Below are 26,723 nucleotides of genomic sequence, written 5' to 3' on the forward strand. Positions count from 1 at the left end.
CTTCTAAGAAAAATGAACTTAATGCCTATAATTTCTTACATTCCTAGTAATATTTAGAAGGATGAACATGTGTTGAGTGTGCTTAAATGAAATCCATCCTTGAACATTAATGCACTTTTGTATGCTTGAGACTATACTGGGGAGGTTAAGCCTCATCCTTGAAAAAGGATTAGAATCACTTGACCCATGGACTCACATTATTTCTCTAATATCTACTTTTTGAGTCTGAAGCCTTTCTAAATACCTTGAACATCATATCCTATCTTAAATGAATATCTTTGATATGAATTGTTCCAGGTACATATGAACACCATGTTTGGCTTACTATTTGACTTTTAGCGCATGTGTGTTTAGGGACATTTTACTAGTAAAATTTATTCGTCTAACACATAACCAGTAAAATTTGAATTTAATACTTATACTGTTTGGACTGTTAATGAATTTTCACAAATTATATCAGTATAAGTAGTTAAGAGAATCTAAGCACGTATTCAAATTGATAGGGGGAGCACCTAGAAATTATTTTTCTATCTTGTTGTGCTCACAACATTTCTAGCTTAGATTTGGTTTTGGAATTCATTGTGGCTTGTGCTTAATTGTAATGTCTTCATTGAATATATTAAGTGAAAATATTTTGTTTGCCACAGTGTTTTAAGTTCTGTCATATGATCCTCATTCTTAAATTTATTTTAATATCCTTGGATTTATATGGTTGCATTTTCTGCTACTTTGTGATTGGTGCTTAAATGATAAACTAGGAAAACAATGCTTGCTTGAGTTTTAAATTAAAGTTTCCTTTTCAGCAAGCATAAGCCCCTAGTATTTATTAAAAATTTGAAGGGGGATATATTTTTATACATACATATATTTATATATATACATTTACGAATGCAAGAATTGAACTTATATAGAATATTTCTATATCTTGCTTGTATGCTTTATGCTTCATGACTTGTGCTATCTTATTTTACACAGGCTTAGATTTTCAGTTAGATAAGGATTTCAGAAAATCAACCTCAAGAAATGTGTTTACCCTAGGAGGTGGAGCCATTAGTTGGAGGAGTATCAAGCAATCATGTGTTGTTGATTCCACTTTGGAGGCCGAATATGTGGTAGCCTCTGAGGCAGCAGGAGACCATTTGGCTTAAGAACTTTCTATTGGATCTAGGAGTGGTGCCTTCGGTACAATCGCCTATTACACTTTACTGTGATAACAATGGGGCGGTTGCTGACTCAAAGGAACCTAGGACCCGCAAGAGGGTAAAACACATTGAGCATAAGTATCACTTGATACAAGATATCGTGCAGAGAGGTGATGTGATGATGACCAAGATTGCATCGACGAGCAACTTGGTAGAACCGTTTACAAAAAGCTTACCAACTAGTACTTTTGATAGTCATGTGGAGGGCATGGGAGTGAGATGCATGGCAGCATGGCTTTGAGTATAAGTGGGAGATTGTTAGAGATTTATACTGAAATATATGCTTTATGTAATCAGTTTTATTGTTTATTAATTGTTTTAAGTGATCCATTTTAATGAGAATCTTTGTGAGTAATGTTTGTCTGACATTGTCTATTTAATGATTATGCATGTGTGTCTTTTATTCTATATAGTAGGTAATCTAGTATGTAGAGTACGACTTACACATAGATCATTAGTTCTTATAGAATATAAGTTTATTGTTCACAGTCTTAAATGGAATTAGACACATCATTGGTAGGACTATAGCACAAGGTTTTAATTGGTCAATCTTGATTATAGGGAACAGTATAGTTCCAACTCCTTGTGCTAGTACACTTTGTGTGTATTGAACAGGACCGTCTTAGGGTAATTGTTTTTATACAGACTATATAAAACAATTAATACCTCATGATTATTATAAGTGCTTATGCTCTTAATCTTGATATGATTATTGGACACGTGCATGTAGTGTTTATTACTTTGATTCATAGAAGAGTGAGATTCTTTATGGGTCAATAAACTCGGTGAGTTGGATAATGACATTATGTGTATGGTGAACATTAATTATTGATGGAATCCACGTTTTAGTATAAGGATTGATGATACCCCCCCTGAGGAAGCTTGTAAGTTTTGATTGTGTCAAACCCTACAGGTGGATTTTGAATTTGACACATCAAATAAGTTAAGTGGAAGGTCTCAGGGAATTAATATGTTAATTAATTAAATTTTTAATAATTTAATTTAATTGATTGGTATCTGTAATCTTTATGTGGGGAGATAAATAAGCATTTAATAATAGGAGGTCGAAATTTAATTTCGAATATGACAAGAAGTGCAATTATAATTTTTTAGTGGTATGAATTGTAATTAACGTAATTAAGGATTAATCAGGGTTAGATTAGGATTTATTAATTACGTTAGAAGCCCTAGTTATATTTTTCCAAAGGTCCCTACTATAGCCTATATACACGCGCTCCATTCAGCAGCGAAGGTAAGACGAAAACGCACACACAGAGGCAAATGTCTTCATGAGAAGCAAACCCTAGCCGCCGCTGACGAGCCCACTCTCTATGGAGCAAGGTGTGTTTAAGGAATACATTATAAGATCCCTGGTCGTCAGCAAAAGTTCCTCTTTGTGCTTGCATATTCGAGATTTTTCTTCATGCTTGCAAATTCAAGATCAAACTAGAGAGATCTCGCAAGTATGATCGTAATCACGTAATTAGGATTTACAAGATCGAATTTTTATTGTGATCTGGGTTTGAAAGATCAAATTTTTGTTTAACCCAGTATGCAAGATCGGTTTGTTTTTTCTTTTGGTTATTCGTATGCACTACAACTAGATCTTAAGGTTATTCCGCAGCAGGCCCCTTCAAAAATACGCTTTTAAAGGGACAAGTTTTCAAACATCTTGGTTTTATAAACATTTTCATACTTAGTCCTGATTGTATCAAAACGAGTTTTATGTCCTACAGGTTCAAAAAAAGTCAAGTATATTTTTATAAAGGACATACTAAGCATATAAGATATTAAATGAACTTTCAAATGTGTTTTCATAAGACCATAGATCTTATATTTAAACAAAAACTCTTTTGGACAAGTAGTAAACTTTATTAGACTTAATATATTTCATCTACTTTTATCCAAGAATGTTTTAAGAGATTAAAAGGCTTTTTGACAAGGAAAAACAGAGCAGTCGTCAACTAATGTAGTGCAACCTTGAGTCCTAAACACCTTTTAGTATTTGAGACATAACTTTTTCTAGAAAAGTTGAAAAATGACGATTTTGATGTCTCTGAAAAGTTAAGAAAAAATATCACAACTTTCATGTTGATGACTTTTTCTGAGTCAAGATACTCGTCGATGAGTGGGGGAAACTAGTCGAAGAGTGACTAGTGGAAGAGTAGGGTAGACTAGTCGACGAGTGGAATTGTGAAAAGCATCCCAACAGCTTGAAAACGGCTAGTTTCTTTTGGGAATTGCTCCCAAGTGTACAATAACGGCTAGTTGGGTGTTTTGGCTATAAATACAAGTCTATAGGCTTGTTTAGTATGGTTTTGATTGGTTTTTACACAACTTAAGTCATAAACATCTTTTTGTACAAAACCTAGCATTTTGCAACTTAGTTCATTCATCACAAGTGTTCATTCTCTCTCACTTATCTTGTGTGATTCAATCCTTGAAATATTGGTGTGAGATTTGCTTGTAAATCATATTTACTTATTTGAGGAGCATTGCTTTGTATTATTCATTATCTCATTGTTGGAGGTTCTTTGTGAACCATTTATTGAAGATTCTTTTTGAGTGGATAGGGATTTGTTCTCAAGTGTAGACTTTGGTACCCGAGTTGTAAAGTTTGCTCCGCCAGTGAAAGAGTTTTATAGTGAATTGTCGAATCTTTGTCTTAGTGCTAAGGCATAGACGTAGGCTTGGTGCCCAACCACATTAAATCTCCGGTGTTAAGCTCTCTCCCTATACTCCTTTATTTATGTCTTGTGTTTGATTTTATTTTATATATTATGATATAATCACTTGCATTTTTGTCAAAGTATTTTATTTTGTAGAGAAAGCTCAAATACGCGAAAAGAGACCATTCACCCCCCCTCTTGGACTATATACTTCCGAGTGGAACATTTAACAATATATATATATATATATATATATATATAAGTAAAAATATTATAAATATCAAATCATAAATAAAAATAATGACAAAAGTTTATCAATGCATAATGTATACATGAACTAACACTATATAACTATTGTAAGCTTACAAAGAGTATGAATTAATAATTTGTATCAGTACCACTTCTCTCCACAAGCAAATGATACTTCATTGAGTATAATATTAAAAATTAATTTTTAATGTTTGAAACTTTCCTGAGGCAACCTTCACTCAACACTTATTTTTTATATGCGGTAAACACAATACATCATACACGACCTTATTTGATTCATTAAATATAATATTTATAAATGAAAAATACTACAATATTGAGTTCCGAAAAAAAAAAAAAAAGCATTAAATCATTAACATTCCATGAAAGAAGTGATATATTGAGAACTTTTACAAAATTAAAAAAATTAGATTTCTATGTGGTGTCATAAATAATAGAATTTAATATTTGTCATAAAATATATTAATATAATACTCTATAATTTGGCTTAGCATGTCCTCATCATGTCTGCTAATATTTCATATTTCCAAAAAAAATATAACTTTTTGTAAATAATTGCACTTCAATTTATAAAATCAATTAATAATAATATTTATTGATTTATTTAGAAATCTTGAAATATCATAAATTATTTAAAATATAATTCAAGATCACTCATACTAGCTATTTTGAAAATGCATCAAGAATACATTCCAAAGATAAATTTCCAGTTACAATAAACAGGAGTTCCAACATGCCTAGTAACACCTGGTGACATTTGGCAATTTGAAATTAATTCTGGGAATTGAAATCATAAATTCAACAATCATTTTAGGTATGGATTATAAAGGCATTCATCTTTTATTTAAAATACTAAAAAAAAAAGACACCAATAATGTTTGTGTAACTAAATGAATCCAATCCCCATGAAATAAATTTCCAGCCTGGATGCCTCAGCAAATCAGCCAATCAAGAGATCAATTAATATCCGACTGATGCTAACTGGAGAACTGCTGGAAGCAAAATAATAACTTTTTATTTATAATATATGAACTTCCAGTTTGTCTAAACAACAACGCGTGCCTCTTCAAGCACAATAATTGTCTGATCAACAACTTTGCATTCGATACCATCATACCAATTGAATTAAACTTCCCCATTCACATCATCCAAATCAATGACTTCTTTCTCAGAGTTCTTTTCCAACTTAATCCTCTCAAGCTCTGAAGTTAGTTCAACAATCTGCGTTTGAATTCTCTTTCCCTTATCTGGTAATTTCGAGACAATCACCTGAAGATTATTACACAAAATGATTTTTTCTTAAGCTGAGTTTGGTTGAACAGGTATCTGTGCTTGTGGGTGCAAAAACTCGTTTGAATAAGCAAATACTATTAAAAAATCAAAAGCATGTATACCTTGTCTGCAAAAATTTGAGTCATCCGACTGATTTTCGATTGAATTTCCGACTCCGTTACTGTACCTGGACTATTCCTGGAGGGACTTTTTCTGTGCAGTTTTACATCCTTCGGAATGAATGCATGCTCAGCCCTAATTAAATTTTGCAGGAAAACTTTTACTGAAAACAATGAAATGTTTCACCAGTAAATATGCTGGAATTATAATTTAGGAATTCAAGGCCATACCCATCAACATTATTATGTTCAGATGAAGAGTTTGAAGATGGTAGCCTGACAAATGGAATTCCTCTTAGCCTGCAGCCAAAATTAAGTAAACAGAAGTCACAAATAGTCATGATCGATGTTTTAAAAATTGAAACTGGACTGCCAGCAGCCCAACCAGTTCCAGGTTTCCAATAAAGTCAGTCTGAATCAACCACGTGACATAAGCTGACATCATACTTCTATTATTTTGTTAAAAATTCAAGAAAATGTAAAAATTACAAAAATATGGGGAAAAAAAAATACCAATCCAACTACTATACAATAAAATCCAACTTTAATGGCAACAAGCCAACAAATATATAATATTAACTAACCACCTGAAGATGAACAGAAGATTAAAAACATTCATTAATTCATTTAGAATCTATAAATTTTGGATAAAAACAGCACCCCCTGCCTTGCAATCTCAATACAACAATATATACACACGCACACAAATAATCTAAATTTTTTGCCAACAAGCCATATAATAGATCTAATATATTGAGCAACCACCTGAAGATGAACAGAATCGCAGAAGATTAAAAAAAAATTCATTATTTCATCAAAAAATTGTAAACTTTAGACAAAAAAAAAAAAAGAGTAGATCCCGCCTTGCAATTTTAAATGTACCTTGATGCACTTTAGTTCTATTGTATAGTTAGAGATGGAGGAGAGAAGAAGAGAAGGAGAGAAGAGAAGAGGATAAGAAGAGGAAATGCGAGGAAAAAACTGAAGCAGCAGTATCCTGGAGCCTAAAAAAAATAAATAATTTTTTTTTAGTTATCTGGAGTGTACGTATAGCTCCAGATCTGGCCTCTTATATATTACTATTAATAAAAAAGTCTTAAGGACAAAAATACACCCATTAACACAACCTAATTATTAAAATAAAATATTCTCTCCTAATACTTCCCCTCAAGCTCAAGGTGTATTAATATCACCTAACCCCAGCTTGCCACAAACATTTGAAAAGGCGAGCTTAAATAAAGGCTTCGTAAAAACATTGCCTAACTAATCAATAGATTTCACAAAGGGAGTCTGGACAACCTTCTTTAACACAGCATCACTCACAAAATGACGAATCAACTTCTATGTGCTGTGTGCTCTCAAGAGACACAAGATAGAAATATAGATTACAACTTGATTATCACAAAACACATCCATTGGCATCATTACAAGGAATCCCATCTTTGTCATGAGACTTCAGCCACATAAGCTCACTCATAGTATGAGCCATAGCATGATATTCCGCTTCAGCACAAAATCTAGGTACAGTAGTTTGTTTCTTGCTACCCAAGAAATAAGATTACCTCCAACAAATGTACAATATCTAGTAGAAGACCTTCAATAATCAACAGATCCAGCCCAATTTGCATCAGAGTATATCCCACAGTCACACAATTTCTGTTAAATTTATATATCAAACCTTACCAAAAGAGCCTTTGAGATACTGCAAAAACCTACAAACAACATTCTGATGTGGTTGTTTGGGATTTTCCATCAACTGATTCACCACCGCCACTCAAGATATGTCCGGTCTAGTGACAGTCAAGTAGATAAACTTGCCAACTAACTGCCTATATTGACTTTTGTCTTCCAAGTCCAGTCCAACATCCCTAGACAACGTCACATTTGGGTCTTTAAGAGTATTAACTGGTTTAGCTCTCAACAAACTAGTCTCACTTAGCAAGTCCAACATATACTTTTGTTGATATATATTCAACAGTTTCCTAGACCATACAATCTCAATACCAAGAAAGTAACGTAAAATAGCCAAGTCCTTGATTTGAAATTTTTCTTGAAGCCACTGATTAACATCTACAACCCTATTATGATCATCACCAGTGATTATGATATCATCAACATATACTATTAAAAGTACCAAACCTGGCTCCTTTTTGTGGACGAAAAGCAAATGACCAGAGCAGCACTGGATAAAGCCAAGCAAAAACTACAACATTAAACTGTTCAGACCCGGCTTGAGAATATTTAAGAGCATAAATGGCCTTATATGACCTGCATACTTTACCATCCTCCCCGTAAGCAACATATGCAGGAGGTTGCTCCATGTATACCTCTTGCAAATCTCCAAACCAGAAGACAACTGCCATAAGGGCCAATCAAAATTAACTGCCAATGAAATCAATACATGAACAAAATTTAATTGAGCAACTGAAGAGAAGGTCTCAAAATAACCAATACCATAAGTTAGGGTGTATCCATTGGGAACCAACCGAGCCTTAAGCCATTTGATAGAGCTAACAGGAAGATATTTGATGTAGACCAAAAGACACCTAACCAACTCTTTACCAGGAGGAAGATCCACCATGTCCCTTGAGTGGTAAAGGCATCCATTTTTACATCCATTGCTTGATTCCACCTTCTGTTAGCAAGCGCTTTAACATGGAAGGAATGGATAGAAACTGAGAAAAGAGACAAGGCAAAAGGACGCATAGAACCAGGAAGGTGAAGAATTGAAACATAATAAGCGAAAGGTTAAGCAATTAAGGATCGCTAAGTACATGTTAGAGTACCTTTCTAGTGAGCAATGGACAAATTCAAGTCACATTGGAATGGATCACCAGAACTAGAAGTCAAAATAGTCATCGGTATAGGAGGTTCCTACATGGTGGTAGTGATGTATGTGCTTGCTTTCCGTCATTCATAAACCTTCAATTGTTTCTCCAGATCGGCAACTAATGAGTTTGGAAGAGGGCCAGAATATTTCTTAAGAGGTATAAGGATAGGGACAGGAGGAACATGAGAGGGGTACCATAAATCATTTATGGAATCAATATAGAGGAGGACCCGACACTAGAAAAATTGGGTTCCCCTCAAAAAAAGCGACATCAACACAATCATATTTCCTACGAGTGAGGGGATCATAACATCTATATCTTTTCTATGTTCTCAAGTACCCAACAAAGAAACACAACAAATAGCACGAGAGAACTTGTCTTGAACAATATATGGAATATGAATAAAACAAGACACGAGCCACAAAACATGTATGTTTCTGGGTACAAGATAGGGAAGGGAATTTGTTCCCCTAGAGCATTAAACAGGTTGTAAGAAGAGCATCGATCAAAAAAGTTTTAGGAACATGAATATGAAGATGTAGTGACCATTCTAGTCAAGTGAATGTCTATTTTTGCATTCAGCCAAGCCATTAGGCTGAGGGGCATTATACATGATGTTTGATGAATAATCCTTTTGGCCAAGCAAAAAGAGTAAAGCTCATTTTGAACAAATTCAAGTACATTATCAGATCAAAAAATTTGAATATCAAAGCCAAACTGAGTTTATATTTCTTGGTAGAATTGAGTAAATAGATTCAAAATTCAGAACCATCTTCTGAAAAAAAAATATATCCAGGTCATACACGAAAAATCATCCACAAAGGACACAAAATACTGATGACAAATCAAATTCTTAGCTCTACAGACCCAAAATACCTTATTAAACAAGAGAAAAAACAAATATTTATTAAGAGGCTTGACTCTGCACGGAAAAGATGTCCTAATATGCTTTCCCAACCAACACGCAAAACACTCAAAATAAAAAACAGACTTGAACATAGGAAAAACTTCTTGTAGTTTTGAAAGGATGGATGACCCAAACGAACAAGCCACTGATAAAGAAAAACACGATGAGTAGAAATTGAGGAAGCCATATGACATGATTGAGTGTTTTTCAGATTGTGGACTTTCTGATTTGGGTTCTTCTGGTTGCTTCCTAACCTGGACCAACAGGAAAACCTGGTGTAAATTAGATAGGGCTGTGGTTAATGCTTGGACTCAGGCTGAGATGAATGCTCATGCTTCTTTCCAACTACCTGGGATTATTTCTAATCATGCTTCATGTGTTGTCTCTCTACTTGAAAAAGATGATTTGGGAAGAAGGCCATTTAAATTTTTCAACATGTGGGCACAGCACTGTAGTTTTGTGGATGTGGTTAAGGACCCCTGGAGGAGCAGAGTGGAGGGATGTAAACTATTTTGCCTTACTCAGAAGTTGTTGGCCCATAAGAGGTCCTTGAAAGCCCTAAATGCCACTCATTATGCTCACATCTCCACTAGGGCAGCAAAGGCTCATGATGATCTAAAGAGTGCCCAACAAAAGCTTCATGACGCCCCTGGGAGTGAAGAGCTTCAGAGATTAGTCTCAACTAAATGGGAGATTGCTGTCAGATTAGATGGGGCAAACAGAAGTTTTCTTGCACAACAAGCGAAGAGTAAGTTCCTCAAAAATAGTGACAGAAGCATTGCCTTTTTTCATGCCATAATGAAAAGGCATATGGCCAGGAATCAAATAGTTTCTGATACTAAGGGCAATGGTGAAAGAACTAAGTCTCAGCAAGAAGTAACTGAGGAATTTTTTAGAGTTCTACAAGGATCTACTGGGGTCAAAAAATGTATGTTCCTCTATAGAACCTAGGGTCATATCTTGTTGCCCTATTTTGAATTGTGATCAAGCAAGGAAAACAGTGGATGTTATTACAGATGAGGAGATAAAAGATGCTCTTTTTGGCATTGGGGAGGATAGATCCCCTGGGCCGGATGGGTATACTTCCTATTTCTTCAAGAAGGCATGGAGTACTATAGGGAAGGATTTTACAATGGCTGTTAAATAATTTCAGGAATGAGAGGCTCCTAAAAAAGATTAATCGGACTACTATTGTGTTGATTGCCAAGTCACAGCATGCCAACTCAGTCTAAGACTACAGGCCTATCTCATGTTGCAATGTGGTGAATAAAGTAATAGCAAAGATTATTGCCAATTGAATTAAGCCTTGTCTGGAGGTGTTGGTAAACAGTGCTCGGTCTGCTTTCATTAAGCAAAGGTATATGACTGAAAATATATACCTTGTTCAAGAATTGGTTAGAAAGTATGCAAGGAAATGGATCTCCCCAAGGTGCATGCTTTAAATTGATCTCAAAAAGGCCTATGATTCTGTTTCATGGAATTTTTGAAAGAAATGTTAGTGCACCTTAACTTTCCACTGACCATGGTGGGCGGGATAATGCAATGTGTCTCAACAACATCTTACTCACTTTCCTTGAATGCGGTTTTGTTTCGTCTTTTTGAAGGTAACAAGGGCTTAACAAGGGGATCCACTTTCACCCCTCCTGTTTGTGATTTTTTTGGAATACCTTTTGATATTACTGAAGTCTCTTGAAGGCAATCCTGATTTCAGTTGTCATCCCAAATGTGGTAAATTAAAGATCACTCATTTAGCCTTTGCTGATGACCTCAATATGTTTGCTAGGGGAGACTACTCTTCAGTTAAGTCAATAATGGACTGCCTGGGGTTGTTTTCTGATTGCTCTGGTCTTAAAGCAAGTATCCTCAAGTCTAACATGCATGCTGCAGGTGTTAATGGGTCTGACCTAGAGTCCATTAAAGATCTGACAAGTTTTTCAAAAGGGGATTTTCCTTTCAAGTACTTGGGCATCCCTTTGGTATCCACTCGTTTGAATTCAATGCACTACTCTCCTCTGGTTTGCAAGATCTCCAGTCTTATTGGCTCCTGGTCTGGGAATTCCCCCTCCTATGCTGGAAAACTGGAACTTTTGAATTCTGTTATTCAGGGAGCAAACTGTTCTTGACTTGCAATTTTTCCAATTCTAAAATGTGTGTTGGCTCATGTGGTCAAGTTATGTAGATCCTTCCTATGGGAGCCTGGGGGAAAGGAGAAGGCCTCTTGTGGCCTGGAGGGAGGTTTGTCTACCAAAGGAAGAAGGGGGTCTGGGGGTATTCGACCTCAAAATCTGGAACAGAGCTTTTCTTACTAAGGCTCTGTGGAACATCCATATGAAAAAAGACTCAATGTGGTCCAAGTGGATTAGTCATGTCTATTTGAGAGGGGGCAGCTTATGGGGTGTTTCAGCAAGAAATGAAGACTCACCCCTTTTCAAGAAAATAATTGAGATTAAAAATGGGATTCTGCAGCATTGTGGAAATCCAGAAGGGGCTTAGGAGCTGGCGAGACAGTGGACCGTAGGTGAGCAGTTTAACTGCTCTAAAGCCTATCATTTCTGGAGAAACAGGGGTACCAAAGTCCCTTGGCATGCTATTGTTTGGAAGAAATGTTGTTTACTGAAGCACTCATTTATCTTGTGGCTTGTTGCAAAAGGAAAGCTGCTGACAAGTGATAAATTTTATGTGGATGGATTGGACCAATAATGTGTTTTTGGTAATTCTGAAATTGAATCCATTGACCATCTGTTTTTCAAATGCAGGTTCTCCTTGATTGTGTGGAGATACATTACACGCTGGATGGACCTTAGAAGATCCATGATTACAATTAAATCTGCTTTCAAGTGGCTTCATAGAGAGGCCAGGGGCACAGGAGTTCAGGCTGTTGCTAAGAAGGCCTGCCTTGCCATCATGGTTTGCTGCCTTTGGCAAGTTAGGAACAAGAGAAAGTTTGAGGGAATTGTGACCCATCCAGAGACCATCATCAAAGTTGTTCAAACCCACGTTTATAGAATTGTTTATGATAAATTTCCCTATTTGGATGCTCCTTGATCCCTGGGGTGCCCAGGTTTTGATTGTATCCTTTGGTGGATTAGTTATCCTTCAATTGACTGAGTTGATGAATGTTTGTCAACCAGGCCTTGGCCCCTGGGTATGCCCAAGTTTTTGATGTATTGAGTTGTAGTTGATCTGAGCCTTGTGTGGCTTTCTGATTGTACTGCTTTGCAGGTGCTTGTCTGGGAGTTTGTTGTCCCCTTCCTGGGTATGCCCAGTGACACTGTACATATCCATATGGTCTTATAATTATAATTTTCAGATCAAAAAAAAAGGTTGGACCCACCATGACCACCATCGAAATAGTACAAGCCATCCTTCTCAAGCCCTCCACAAATTCTCTTCTTTGGTCAAAGATCCTAAATAACAGAATGAGAAAGAAAGGTCACAAAATTTAAGAGACTTAGTTGATCAACTAACGGAGATCAAGTTCAAGGAATTCTTCCTGGTTTATTCTTCCTTGTAGGCAATTCTACTCGCCTTGCTGCTCATAGCATTGCTAATTGGGCTGGTTGTGCGGATACACGTAGCTCCATCACTAGTTGGTGTGTGTTTCTTAGGTGATGCATTGATCTCTTGGAAGGGTAAGAAGCAAGATAGAGTTTCAAAGTCATCGACAAAATCTGAATACCGGGCTATGTCTCTTGCTTGTTCTGAAATTATTTGGCTTCGAGGTTTGCTTGCTGAGCTAGATTTTTCTGAGACCGATCCTACACCTCTACATGTCGATAATACGAGTGCTATCCAGATCACGGCCAATCCTGTCTATCATAAGCATACAAAGCATATTGAAGTTGATGGTCACTCTATCCATGAAGCATTTGAAGCTCATGTTATCACTCTTCCACACATTTCCATTGAATTACAAATTGCGAATATCTTCACCAATGCTCTCACTCATCATCGACAATGCTTCCTAAGTGATGCTTGTTGATCAACCTGCATCAATTTGAGGGGGGCTGTCAACGGAACAGCATACAGCAAAGCAAAAGATTTCTTTCCTTACTTCAGACCACAATTATTTCCTTATTTTTCAATTCATTATTTTGTACAGCTAGCATATATTTAGTTCACATGTATAGGGCTTGACAGATTATAGTTTACATGTATACGGCTAGAATCATGCTACATCTTATTTACTTTTCATGTATAGCATTCTTATAAAGTCTATATACAATATACAGAACTCAAGGCCAAATCATTCGGCCATTTACACAATACTTTGACAATAACAATTCCCTTCCTCAGCCTATTTGAACTAAACCTTTCATCTTCAACTCACCTCCTCTTTTAACAACAAAGCCTAAAAACCATTCTTACAGATGTTCTTCTATGAGCTATTTCCTATGAAATATCACCCAAATCCTCCAAATGATCAATATCCTCCATCTCCTCCAAAATCGCATACTTCCTAATCTACACATCACTACAGACTTATTCCAACATTTCAAGACTGCCTCTAAAGCTTTCAACCTCTTCATAAATATAAACCCTTCCACCCCTCAAACAAAATAGTACCCTAAGATTCCTTTACCAAAAACACAAATAAATAAATAAAGAAGAGAGAGAGAGAGAGAGAGAGAGAGAGAGAGAGAGAGAGAGAGAGAGAGAGAGAGAGAGAGGATAAGAAAGCTACATATTTTCAAATGGAATGGAATGGGTCCCCATCAAACACTAGACGGATCTAAAATGAGGGGGAAATGGTCCGAGACTGGCCTAACAAAGATCTCCTCTAAGATACTACGAAATGCATCCTCCCAAACACTACAACACAAAAAACCTACCCAAAGATTCTAAATGGCTAGTCACAAAATGGTAATCTCCCACCTACCAGCTAAACATAGCATTGACTCAAAGGAAAACCACGACGTACACATGCCCTAATAAATCTATCATAACACTCCACACTAGAAGTAAACTGGCCTCCCAATTTCTCAATTAAGAATCTAACTACAATGAAAAATTAGGTGAATGAAAACCAAAAACACAGAAATCCTCTTGTAAGAGGATTCAAGTTATTGTGATGAATACACTAAAGATAAAGAAGACATGCCAAAGACTGGAGAAAGCTCAATTAATGATACCCGCACTTGAGTATTTTGGGGATGAACATGGAGGGGCATTACTAATGTTAGCTAGTGTACATGTCCTATTTAACTCAAGGTCGAGTTCTTTCTTCATTTGGAGGAAATTAACACAGTACAACATGGGAATTAATTTCATTTTCCTTTCTTTACTTCGAGACAATTTTACTTATTTTGTCGAATCGCAACTTTATTATACTTAAAGGCTTCAAGCAACAACTATCTCGAAGAAGGCTATAGCTTTAGAGTGATTTTTGGGGGTTTTAGTGAACTTTATGTGGCTTTGAGATATAGGGCTTAGGCTCAAGGACACATACACCATATAAGATAATGCAAGTTATGAAACATTCAAAAAATGCTCATTGAAGTTGGGGCTCAACAATCAAGCAAACAATTAAAAGGACCTAAATAAAGAAACTCTACTTACTCAAATGGAGACTCTTTCTAACTCTTGGCATGATCACCAAATAATTCCCCAACAAAGTAGTAAATATTTTATTTCATATTCTATATGTAGATTTCTCATTCTCTTAGCATCTTAAGCCTATAAAGGCAACCATGAATCAAAATTAAGTAGAGCATTGGACATTGGTCATGCGTCAATTGTCATGACATTTTCTTTTCTTCTTTATAACAAAAAAAAAAAAAAAAAGAGATTTCAATAATGAGAGAAGAATTTACAAAGAGGAGAATCAGACATCTCCCGTCAAAATTTTGGATTAAACAAGAAGAAGTAAACTAAAAACAAATAAAGACTAGGAAAAATCAAAGAAAAACTCCTCCATTCTCACTGCACTTCAAATAGACCAACTCCCTTAAGCCTCCAAAGCCAACACACCATAATGAGGCCAAGTATTGAATCTTCTCCCAGACCAGCTGCCAATTCAATTTTTTCACTGAAAAAATCTGTACATTAAGCTCCACCCATAATCCACACAACACTACAAAAATACTGCATTTCCAATGTGGCAACCTCATCCTTCCTTTTTCCAAAGGCCTCAAAAGAAAAAGCCAACATTCCCTCCACCAACACCAGCAAACCCAAGTTTCTCACATCACACCAAATAATTTATTCCAGATTCTCCAATCATAATCAGTGTAAAAACAGATGTGATGCATCAGAATTTAAAAAGCAAAGCACACAAACATCTGGAGGTAAGGCCTTCAATGGTCACCAGATCTGCAACATGTTATTAGCATTAATTTTATTAAGCACAATCAGCCAAATAAAAAGACTTAATTTTTTAGGGGAGCCTTGACCTTCCGAGTAGATGAATATAAAGGAAACAAGAGTTGGAAAGGGTCAAAAATTCAAAAATTGATGTACAAGAATACACCCCAGAATGATCCAAAGCCCAAGAACAAATATCCCTAGCTGAAGAAAGATGACAATTGTTCAATGACGACAACAAGGAGGAAAGTTCCATTAGTTATCTATCATTTAGAAGTCTTCTGAAATTAACACTCCAGGAAACAAGAGGGCTAACTGAATCAACCACAAAGAAGGAAATCATATTATCCTTACCCCAAAGCTCAATCGAAAGAGATGATGTAAAGATGTAGATAGAACATCATTCCCCAACCATGAGTCTTCAAAAAACAAACCTGAGAGCCCCTCCCCACCAACACCAAATTTGATGCGATAATGAATAAATGATAAATCTCATAAATAGATCTCCATGGACCCACCAATAAACATTGCCAACCAACATTGGTACCTCTCTAGTTCTCACCCAACCAATACTTCTAATCGCTTTATGCCAAAGGGAATGATCTTCAAGGGGAAAGTTGCCTTGCCATATTAAACTTGTTGAATGTGGAGAATTAACTTTGAAGATGAGATCATTGCTTCACCTAAATTGTCGTTATTGTCATGGTAGTTTTTCCAATGAAGAGAAATCTGCTTAAGATGGTGTTTGTCTTTTGAGGATTACTCCTGGTAACCTCTGTCTAACTTTTTTTAAAGAATTACAAAAAACAACGAATTATGAAGAGGCTTACATGTAAAACTAAAAAATTAGAGTTAACCCTTTTGATTCAAGTATTTTGTTATTTCTATCTTTATTTCTTTTTCTTTTTTTATACCTTGCTTCTTTGTGGATGTAAATTCGCCCATAAATTTAATCAATTGTGATCAATGGGGTTTTACGTTCTCATTGCTAGTAACTTTCCCTCTTGGGTTTTCTCTTCTCTCCCCCCCCCCCCCCCCCCAACAAAAAAACTTTCTCTTCTTGTTCATCAAGTAAGAAAGGATGTGGTATGCACATAACCTAGATCCTTCAACTGAATGCAAAGATAAAATTCACGAAAATTATGTGCTCTATTAGCTTTATTGTGCATAACTTTTGAAAATATTTAAGCATTCTTTCTTGACAAGAAAAAAAATGATTAAATAAATTTGTTTCTTATAGAACACAAAATAACTTTCCCATTCAAGTCTCTTCTCTCCATGCCCTCACTTTCTCTTCTAGTTCTACATCCAAAACTTCGTGCAACAATAGAGTTGTAACCCAGAGCTCACAAGTTCAAGGCATCGAGTGCAAACCATAGACCTGGCCAGCCCTTCCTTGAACCCTGCATAAGCAGGAGCTTTCTGCACCAGCCTACCCCTTTTTGGCCTTTATTCTAAAAGAAAAAATCTGAAGATGAATGAACAAATAGAAGAATAAAAAAATCTAGAAATATAGCTTTATTGTATCACTTAATGCACTATGCTAAACACCAGAGTTTTGAAAATAAAAAATAAAAAATAAAAATAGAAAGTGTGTTACCTTATCTCTTCCTCTTCCTCCCTTGAAATTGGTGCAGCAGCTGCCTTTGAGAAGAGCAAACTGTGGTGACTAACTCCTGCTATTCCCAAAGTTTCTAGGAACTTTATGTGCGCAGTCAGAAAGCCATCCCTGTAGGCATCAAGAAAGTGATGACTGAATTGAATAGGAAAATTAAGTAAAAAATCTAATATTATTGAGATGGTACTCGCTCATTGTCAGCGAAAAAAAGATGGATAGAGATCAACTTAATTCAAATGCAAAGTTTTCACAGTAAAAATTGTGTACAATCAATATGCAGGCCATGTCACACGATCACTTTTTTTATGATAAATAGAGATCCACTAAATCAATCAACCAATATACGGAGTTATGATGATGCGCACAACCAATATACATGGTATATGAGGTGAATGATTTTACTAAAGAATAAAGAATTGGTTAATTTATCCGGCATTCTAAAGAATAATTATGACAAGGACCATAATCTAGATCAGAAGAAAAAGGACACTAGAAAATCAAGTCTCATCTAGTGGAAGAATGTTATGAAGAAGCACCTTAATATCAACTTTAAAATATTAAAGACAACTGCAATGCATCAGTGAAGTATTAGTTAGTATTTTCTACAGAACAGACTACTCTTTGTCTTGTTAGTCGCGATGATAGCTATTATTGTTATCAAGGTGATAACATAACACTAGATTGATGGTTAAAGGATTAGATTGGGAACCTTCGTCTTGTGAAGAGTTGGTTTGGTTGGACAAACCTTTTGAGGAAAGGAAGTGAGCGAAATGGATTTTGGGATGGAGAGGGATAGAGCTTTAGGAACTAACAGTTTTAATATGGCGTTCTTCCAATATTTTTGGGAGGAGGTTAAGGCTGATTTGCTGAAGGTTATTAAAAAGTTTCATGGGAATGGGATTTTAAATAAGAGCATCAATTCCACTTTCATAACTCTTATGCCGAAGAAGAATAAATTCATCAAGATATTGTAGACCTATTACTTAGTTTCCAATGTTTATAAAATCATCACTAAATTTTTAGCTAATAGATTGAGCGTGGTGCTTGATAGGACTCTCTATAAAGCTCTAAGTGTGTTTGTTGTGTATGTGTGTTGCGATTTTTTTTGGGCGGGAGCGGGGGCGCAAACCGTGGGTTGCCATTATGGTTGTCGATGAGGTTGTTGAGGATATTCGAAGAAGGAAGAAAAAAGGAATCATCTTCTAAGTTGGATTTTGAGAAAGCTGATGATAGAGTGAATAGAGTGATCTTCTTTGTGAGGAAGGGGTTTGGTGAGAGATGGTGGTGTTTTATTAGAGGTTGTTTGTATAATATGAATTACTCATTTGGCAAGCCTAAATCTTGGTTTAAGGCTACGAGAGGGATTAGAAAAGGTGACCCTCTTTCCCTGTTTTTGTTTGTTTTAGTGGCTGATATTTTAAGTAGGATAGTGGATAGAGTAGTGGTTAGAGATTTGGTGAAAGGTTTGGTGATGGGGAAAGAGGAGTTCAGGGTGTCACATCTTCACTTTGCCGATGATACTATCTTCATTTTAGAGAATCATAGACCCCCCCCCCCCCCCCCAATTGATTATTTTGGGTCTCCTTCACATTTTCGTGAAGGTTTTCGGAATTAAGATTAATATGGGGAAGAGCAATATTGCAGCTATCAATTTTCCTGTCGAGAGTGTAAAGGTGTTATTTGCAAAGGTGGGTTATAGTGTTTTGGATTGGTCGCTGTCCTATTTTGAGGTTCCTTTTTTTTGTGGGGGGTGGGGGTGGTGGGGTTGTAAAGATTTTGGGATCTTGTTGTGGTAGGGGTTTCTAACAGATTGGATGGTGGGAAAGGTGCTCTTTTTTTCCTCTTGGTGGCAGAATAGCAATCATCCAAGCTCGTCTTTCTAGCATCCCCCTATAATTTCTTTTTATTTTCAAGATTCTAGTAGGGTTTTCTAGTAAGATTGAGAAGATACTGAGGGGCTTCTTTTGGTCAAGGGCAGGAGGTTTTAGGGATCATTTGGTTAGTTGGGGAGTGGTGGTTAGGTCTAAATAGGAGGGTCGTTTGGGTATAGGTAATTTGGTGTCTAAAAACACAACTCTTTTTGCTAAATGGCGCTGGCAGTTTCCACTGAAGAATTCTTCCTTGTGGCATTTAGTTGCTAAAATTAAGTATGGAATAAACAAGAATGGATGGGGCACTAATTTGAGGTTTAGATGTTCTTCAAAGAGTCCGTGGAAAGCTATCTCTAAGAGTTATCCCCTCTTCATTTCCTATTAAAGTCCTAGTTAAAAGAGGTAGTAATATCTGTTCTTGAAAAGATCCTTGGTTGGGGAATGTAGCTTTTGCCACCTATCCCACAACTTTTCCACTTGGGCTCAAGATAGGATGATTCCATTTCTTCTTTTGTTGTTCACTTAGGTGGCCTTTTTCCACTTTCGCAAATCCTTAAACAATAGGGAGATGGTAGAGCCATCCTCTTTGCTAGTCTTGTCGAATAACTGCCATTTTTCTTTGGAGGAGGATAGTTTGTCTTGGTCTTTGGATCCTTTGGGGGGTTTACTCTTGCAAATCTTTTTCTGATTTTCTGAGTAGGTCTAATTTATCTTTTCCTCTCTAGAGAACCATTTAGAATGCCAAAGTCCACTTTAAAATCAAGGCCTTCATCTAGTTGGTTGCGCTTACTAGAAATAATACCAACAACTTGCTGCAGGTTAGGAGACCTTTAAAGGCTATAATTGTTCAAAATCTACATCGAAATTGTTCTTTCGTTGTGATTATGCTTGGAGGGTATGGAATAAGCTATATGGTATTTTGTGCAAATGTTGGGAGAGTTCTAGGGCAGTGGATGACCTTTTAGCTGTTTCTTTTACTGGTTTTGGCAGGAAAAAAGAAAGTGCAATGCTCTGGAATGTGCTTTTTTGCAGTCTTTTGGGGGCGATGGATGGAACGTAATGCGCAAATCTTTTGGGGGAAGAAATCATCTCATTTGCTGGTTTAGGAAAAGGTACATTATTTGTCTTCTCTTTGGTGTGTTGGGCTGGGGAATTTTAAGGGGGTGCGCTAGCTAAGCACAATTGGCGTGATGTGTCGGAGTGTTATATTCATGTTGGTTTTTCTATCGCATTTTTGTTCTCAAGCTGTTTCTTTACGTTCTATATCTAGATTTTCCAGACCATTTTAAGGAGATGTCTTATTCTCAGCACTGTATATTCCTATTATATTAATCAAATTCTTCTTTTACTATCGAAAAAAAAAAAATTATTGTTGTCTTCATGTCCTTATTATCTTCTAGGCGTCTATGAATTGCATCATTTCCTGAGTCCAACTTTATTTACAAAGTTCTTTATGATTTGAGCTCCAATATGTGTCATCTTTAAGTCTAGAGGAGTCAAAATAGCAGTAACCAAGTATAGTCCTTTTTCCTAGTCACATTTAATGTGCAAAGATGGCATGTATGTATACTTATGTTAGTCCAAATAATGAAGAAAACAACAACAACAAACAATAAACTGAGCCTTAAGTCCCACTAGGCAGGGTCAGCCACATGAATCCTTTTCCACCAATATACACGATCATAGGTACTTTCCTCCAACAAATTCAGGGCTATTAAATCATTGGTCACTGTCTCATTCAAAGTTATTTTACGTCTACCTCTACCCCTTCTACTAGGCCTCACAATAATCAAGGTCTTAAATTTCAATTTCGACTGAAATTGTGAGCTCCAAAAGTATGGATATATCTACAAAAATTTCGATTTTGATGTCAATTTTGATTTCGATTTGAAAAAATAATGGAAATCAGAAGTAAAGCACGGAATTCTTTTATGAAACTTTAGAAATGGATAATAGAAGTAACCAAGGTCTCAAATTTCAATTTCGACTCAAATTTCGAAGCTCCAAAAGTACGGAAATTTCGACGGAAATTTCAATTTCGATGTCGATTTCAATTTCAATTTAAAAAAATAACGAAAACTAGTAGTAAAGCATGGAATTATTTGTGAAACTTTAGAAATGGTTAACAAACATAAAAATATAAGTTTTAATGCTAATATATTACAAATTAAATACATCTATGTTTTTGTATGAGGTGGAAAAGTTGTAAAATAGTATGTGTATCAAACATGTTTGTAAGATAATGTAGATTAAACATATTTAGTTAATGCAAATGAAATTCATAAATCATTTAAATATTATTTATTATACAAATATTGATAATTTAGACATGAATGGTTAAATAAAATATTACAATAAGTTTAATTTTTCATATTATTTCAAAAGCACTTGTGATAACCTTTTGTTTCAATAAAATAAATTAAAAGAGAAATTTCACTTCACTCTCGAGGTTTCGATAAATTTCGACAAATTTCACTAAAATTTCGAGGTTTCGATAAATTTCGGATGATTCGTTGAGATTTCGACGAAAATTATGCAAGATGAAAATCGACTACCATTTCGATTTCGAAGGTGACGGAAATCGGAAAATTCGATGGAAATTTCGACAGTTTCGTGGAAATTTAAGACCATGGATGTAACCATACAAGTTTAGGACTAATATATTACAAGTTAAATACATCTATGTTGTGTATAAGGTGGAAAATTTGTAATATAATTTGTGTATCAAACATATTTTTAAGATAATGTGCATTAAACATATTCAGTTAATACAAATTAAATACTATATTATTTAAATATTATTTATTGTAAAAATAATGATAATTTAGACATGAATGGTCAGATAAAAAATGTTGTAAATTTATTTTTTCATATAATTTCAAAAGCTTTTGTAATAATCTTTTCAATAAAAAATTAAATAAATTAATAAAGAAGTTTCACTCCGCTCCTAAATATCTCATTTTTATTTCAAGCAAATTTCATTCTAAATTTAAAACTTCAATAAGTTTAGATAAAATTTCAAGATTTCAATAAATTTCGAATGATTTGTTGAAATTTCAATGAAAATTAATGGAAAATATGTAAAACAGAAATCGACTGCCATTTCAATACAATTTCGTGGAAATTTAAGACTATGACAGTAACTAACTCCTTCCTCAGTAATGCACAATTTGGCCTACATTGTAGGTGCCCAACCCATCTGTGAGTCGTCCCTCCCTTATCTTATAGGAGCTACACCTAACTTACAATAAATATGGTCATTCCTTAATGCATCTTTCGACATTATACCACTCATCCATCATAGCATTCTCATATCAATAACTTTCACGTTTTGGATATAATGTTTCTTAGTGGCCCAATATTATGATCCATATAGCACAGCCAGTCTTACAGCCATCTTATAAAATTTCCACTTTAATTTTAAGGGTATCCTATGATCGCACAGCATACTCAAAGCACTTCTCCATTTTACTCAATCTGTTTTAACTCTATGCATTACATCCTCAATTTCTACTTTAGCTTGCTTAATAGAACTAAGGTACTGAAATCTACTTGCGCTATTGATTTCTTGACCACCAAGTTTAACCTTCTATCCAATATTTCTCCTACTATGACTAAAATTACATTTCATATTTGTGTTTTATTTCTTATTTGTACTTATCCCAAAACCTCTAGATTTTAAAGCTTCTCTCCATAATTCTAACTAAGATTCTATGCCACATGCACCATGGAACTTCATTTTGGATACTTCTAATAAGTTCATCTATCACTAGAGCAAAAAGATAAGGGTTTAGAGCAAATCCTTGATATACACCTATTGTGATTGGGAATTACTAGCCTCTCCACTAGTAGTCCTAATGATATAAACCGGCAAGCTCTGATTGCACAAGATGATCTGCACATGCCAAGCGGACCCATCACAAAAGCTAAAGCCAAGAAGGTCAAGGAGGCTACACAAGGATTAATTGAGAAGTTGCTTGAGCAAGAGTCAATGAGGGCCATGGACATTAAAGAAAAGGACTTTCTTGAAGAGCCTAAGATGGTAAATTGTCTAAAGACGTGTGAAGCTGGAACCTTAAGCCAATAGGGACTGTTTTGGGGAATTTTTATTGTTTTAATTAAAGTACGGGTTAAATAGTAGGTCAATTGTGTCAATTAAGCATGACATGTGACTTGCACATGTTTCATTAAATGACATGGCATGCTTAAGGTTATGTGGGGCTATTTTATTGGTCAGATTGATGTCATAGCTTATTTTTATTGGCTGGGCTGATGTCATGGGTTTCTTTTATTTTCTATAAGTACCCAACACTATGTTGTATTGAGAAAAGAATATTTTGGCTGAATACAATTCCAAGTGAGGTTTATTTCTCTTCAAGTTCTTCATTGAACTTTCACCGAACTTATCAAAGGTGCTACCTTTGTGGCATTCATCCATTAATTTGATATTCTTGGTTTGTGCTTCACGTCAAGCAATAGGTCAAGGATCCACTACCATGTCGAATCTTATTTTGGGTTTGGAGTTTTGATAAATCTGATTTGGGGTCTCCGGACGTTCATTCTTGGGGTTTCGCATCACCTAATGCTAGTCATTACTCCATTGTATATATCCTTAGTGACATACAGAATTTTCCCCTTACATTTTTTATACTAATTATGATTTGTTCAAAACTTTCCTCAAAATTTGCAATGTGGGTTGACGATACACTAGTGGCACCTTCCATACCCTCTACTGTTGCATTTCCATGCAATAGGATCTCATTTCCACAAAGCCCAGTGCATCAAATTGGTATCAAAGCAGGTTCTTTGAGTATTTAATGATGGCTTCTAGCAATTGTGGAAGAGACAGCAGCAGAGCCAGGACTTATGCAACTGTTGACATGCTGCATGACGTACATGAACAAATTCAAAATCTTGGGTTGGTTCTTCACACAAATAATCAAGCAGATGGAACGACGAGATCATGACCAAGTAAGAGTAAGTTGAAGATGAACCCAATCATTGCCAGAGCATGGAAGTGATGATTCCAGCAGTGGAAGTAGTTCTGGAGGTAGAAGGCATCTTCAGCACAGTGCAAGGCAAGAAAACTGAGACGGTCTAAGTTTTCATACCCTTCAAAATTCTACAGAAATATAGCGTCTAAGTCCAAATTGCAGAAATTGATGGTGACATGGAACCTGATGAATTCCTGGACAGAATAGACAGCATAGAGAGTTGCTTTAATTACAAAAAATATTTTTAGTGAGTTAATCTGGTGGCTGCAAAATTTGGAGGAGCTACTTCTACTTGACCAAGGCATCACCAAAATGATCATAAAGTTAAGGGCAAAAGGAAGATCAGGCAGTGGAATAAAATGAAGCAGAAGCTCAAGGGACAACTCCTACCAGGGACTATGAGTAGACTTTGTCCCAGTAAATGCAAAATCTGGGAAGCATGGGACGAGTGTGAAAGAGTAGGTGCAGAAGTTCCATCAACTGACACAAAGGAGTAGCCTTGCTGAAACAAGATCTCAAAAGGCAAGAGGATATATTGATGGTCTTCAATTGGCAATTCAAGGTTGAGTAAATTTGCAACAACCTTTCAAAGTAAGTGATGCTCATCAGTTTGCTTTAAAAAGTTCAAGCTCAATTGACACAGAATGCATTGAGGAATACAGAGCATGATCCATAGGTGGGAATTTCTTCCAGCCTCATCTCCTTGAACAGAAACACGATAGCAGCACCTGCAGTTCGGACAGATAAACCTTAAGTAGTGGCTGCAAAACTCTTGATTGATACACGCGAGTGAACTGTGCTTAGATGCTTCATAAAACCGCACCAATCTACGAGAGGAGTTCATGGATGAGTAAGCTTCCCCTTTCAACCCAATAAGGAGGCTTATGTCCAAGAAGAGTGCCAATGGATTATTGGGTCCTAAGCTCAAATGAGCTTGGTTAATTAGTTGTTTACTATGTTTAGCTTAGGTTGCTTATAGTAAGATTATGTGTTGTGTCGGCTTGTTTGTGATATAAGTGTATTTTAGAATGTATTAGTTATTTCATGTAGTTTTAGGGGTATATGTGGAATTTCTTGTACTACTGGCTTTCTTATAAAGTGTGTGAAAGCCACATAGGACGTAGTTATTGATGAATTTGAATTGAAGTGAACATGAATTCTTTTCCACCAAGTGTGCCTCTTTCTTTCCTCTACTTTCTCCTCTTCCGTTCTCTCCTCAATTTCTTCTATTCTCCCTTTGCAGCATCACAAAGACAAAATGTGATTTTCCCCATTTTCAAAGCAGCCTTCTAAAGCAACACCAGAGTAAGTACTAATATTTTCTCCACATCCATAATTCATAATAAGCTCCTGTCCAATTTTAGATACAAGGGTATCTTTAGTCTAATCACTAACTCATGAAGTATTGCAAGTATCCAAATAGGCTGTTAATTACCCTTTCCAAATATTAGGAACAGATTCAAAATATTTTTGCAAATTTAAAAAAAAAATTGCCAAATTTATGAGTAATCTTAACAGAAATACCAAAATATGGTAAAAAAAAAAAAACAAACAGCAGTTCAATAACATCCATAGGGGACATTGGCGCAAGGTTATTCTCAATTCCTTTCCTAGGCATCTTACCCCAGGAATAGGACTTCTAATCAACGGGAATATTTTTGTTTAGCATGCTCATTCATAATGCTTGGCGTAACATGGATATTTGATATTGTTTCACTAAAACTACCAAATACCCATTTTCAACTGGTAGAAATAGTAATATTACAACATTCTTGTAATAATATCAGTCTTAAATTTCCATGAAATTGTCAAAATCTCTATCGAAATTTCACCTTTCCATTGATCTCAAAATCGATATGTTGTTTATTTCAGTCTTACATACTTTTTGTCGAAATTTCAGCAAACCATCCAAAAATTCATGAAAATATACAAATTTCAGCGAAACTTGTTGAAAGTTTAACCATAGGATGAGTTTCCTCGGAATTCAAATGTAAGAATCACATGCGAAGTGAAATTTCTCACTTAATATATCCTATCTTATTACTAAAACAAAAGATTATGTCAAGGGATTTAGAAATTATATGAGAAACTTGCAACAACATTTTATTTAACCATTCATGAGTAAATTCTCTTTATTTGCATAATAAATAATATTTAATTAAATTATGAATTTCATTTTTATTAACCGAACATGTTTAATACACATTATCTTACAATATGTTTAATACACATATTGTATTACAACTATTGCACCTCATACACAACATAGATATATTTAATTTGTAATATGTTTCTAGTAAAACTTATATTATTGTGTCTATTAACTATTTCTAAAGTTCCATAAAAGAATTCCATGCTTTACAAGTAATTTCCATCATTTTTTTTCAAATCGAAATTGAAATTTCCATTGAAATTTATATACTTTGGAATTTTTCTTGGAACTGAAATTTAAGACCTTGAATAATATTAATATTGTTTTAGTATTAGTAATAATATCGAATAAGAACAACAACAACAACAATAATTATCATTACTAGTAAACTATAATGGACAATCTCATTCAAGATCAATAAATGGGAGGTAAACAAGAATGGACAATCTCACTCAAGAGCAATAAATGGGAGGGATAATTTTGTCCTATGAAGTTGGATTTTTTTTGGAATCCAA

General features: G+C 35.3%; 1 protein-coding gene across 1 annotated transcript in view; it reads right to left on the reverse strand.

Annotated features, from left to right (window-relative positions):
- Nucleotides 1-5,131: 5,131 nt before the first annotated feature.
- LOC131153202 (protein CHROMATIN REMODELING 24) overlaps nucleotides 5,132-26,723 on the reverse strand; it is a 72,307-nt gene continuing 50,715 nt past the window's right edge. Inside the window, exons 19-22 of the mRNA XM_058105356.1 lie at nucleotides 17,174-17,302; nucleotides 5,764-5,832; nucleotides 5,536-5,668; nucleotides 5,132-5,410 (exon numbers count right to left, since the gene is read on the reverse strand). Coding sequence (XP_057961339.1) covers nucleotides 5,267-5,410; nucleotides 5,536-5,668; nucleotides 5,764-5,832; nucleotides 17,174-17,302 — 475 coding nt within the window. The 3' untranslated portion in view covers nucleotides 5,132-5,266. The remainder of the gene's footprint in view (nucleotides 5,411-5,535; nucleotides 5,669-5,763; nucleotides 5,833-17,173; nucleotides 17,303-26,723) is intronic.

The sequence above is a fragment of the Malania oleifera genome, chromosome 1 (genome assembly GCF_029873635.1).
Source record: "Malania oleifera isolate guangnan ecotype guangnan chromosome 1, ASM2987363v1, whole genome shotgun sequence".
Classification (NCBI taxonomy): domain Eukaryota; kingdom Viridiplantae; phylum Streptophyta; class Magnoliopsida; order Santalales; family Ximeniaceae; genus Malania; species Malania oleifera.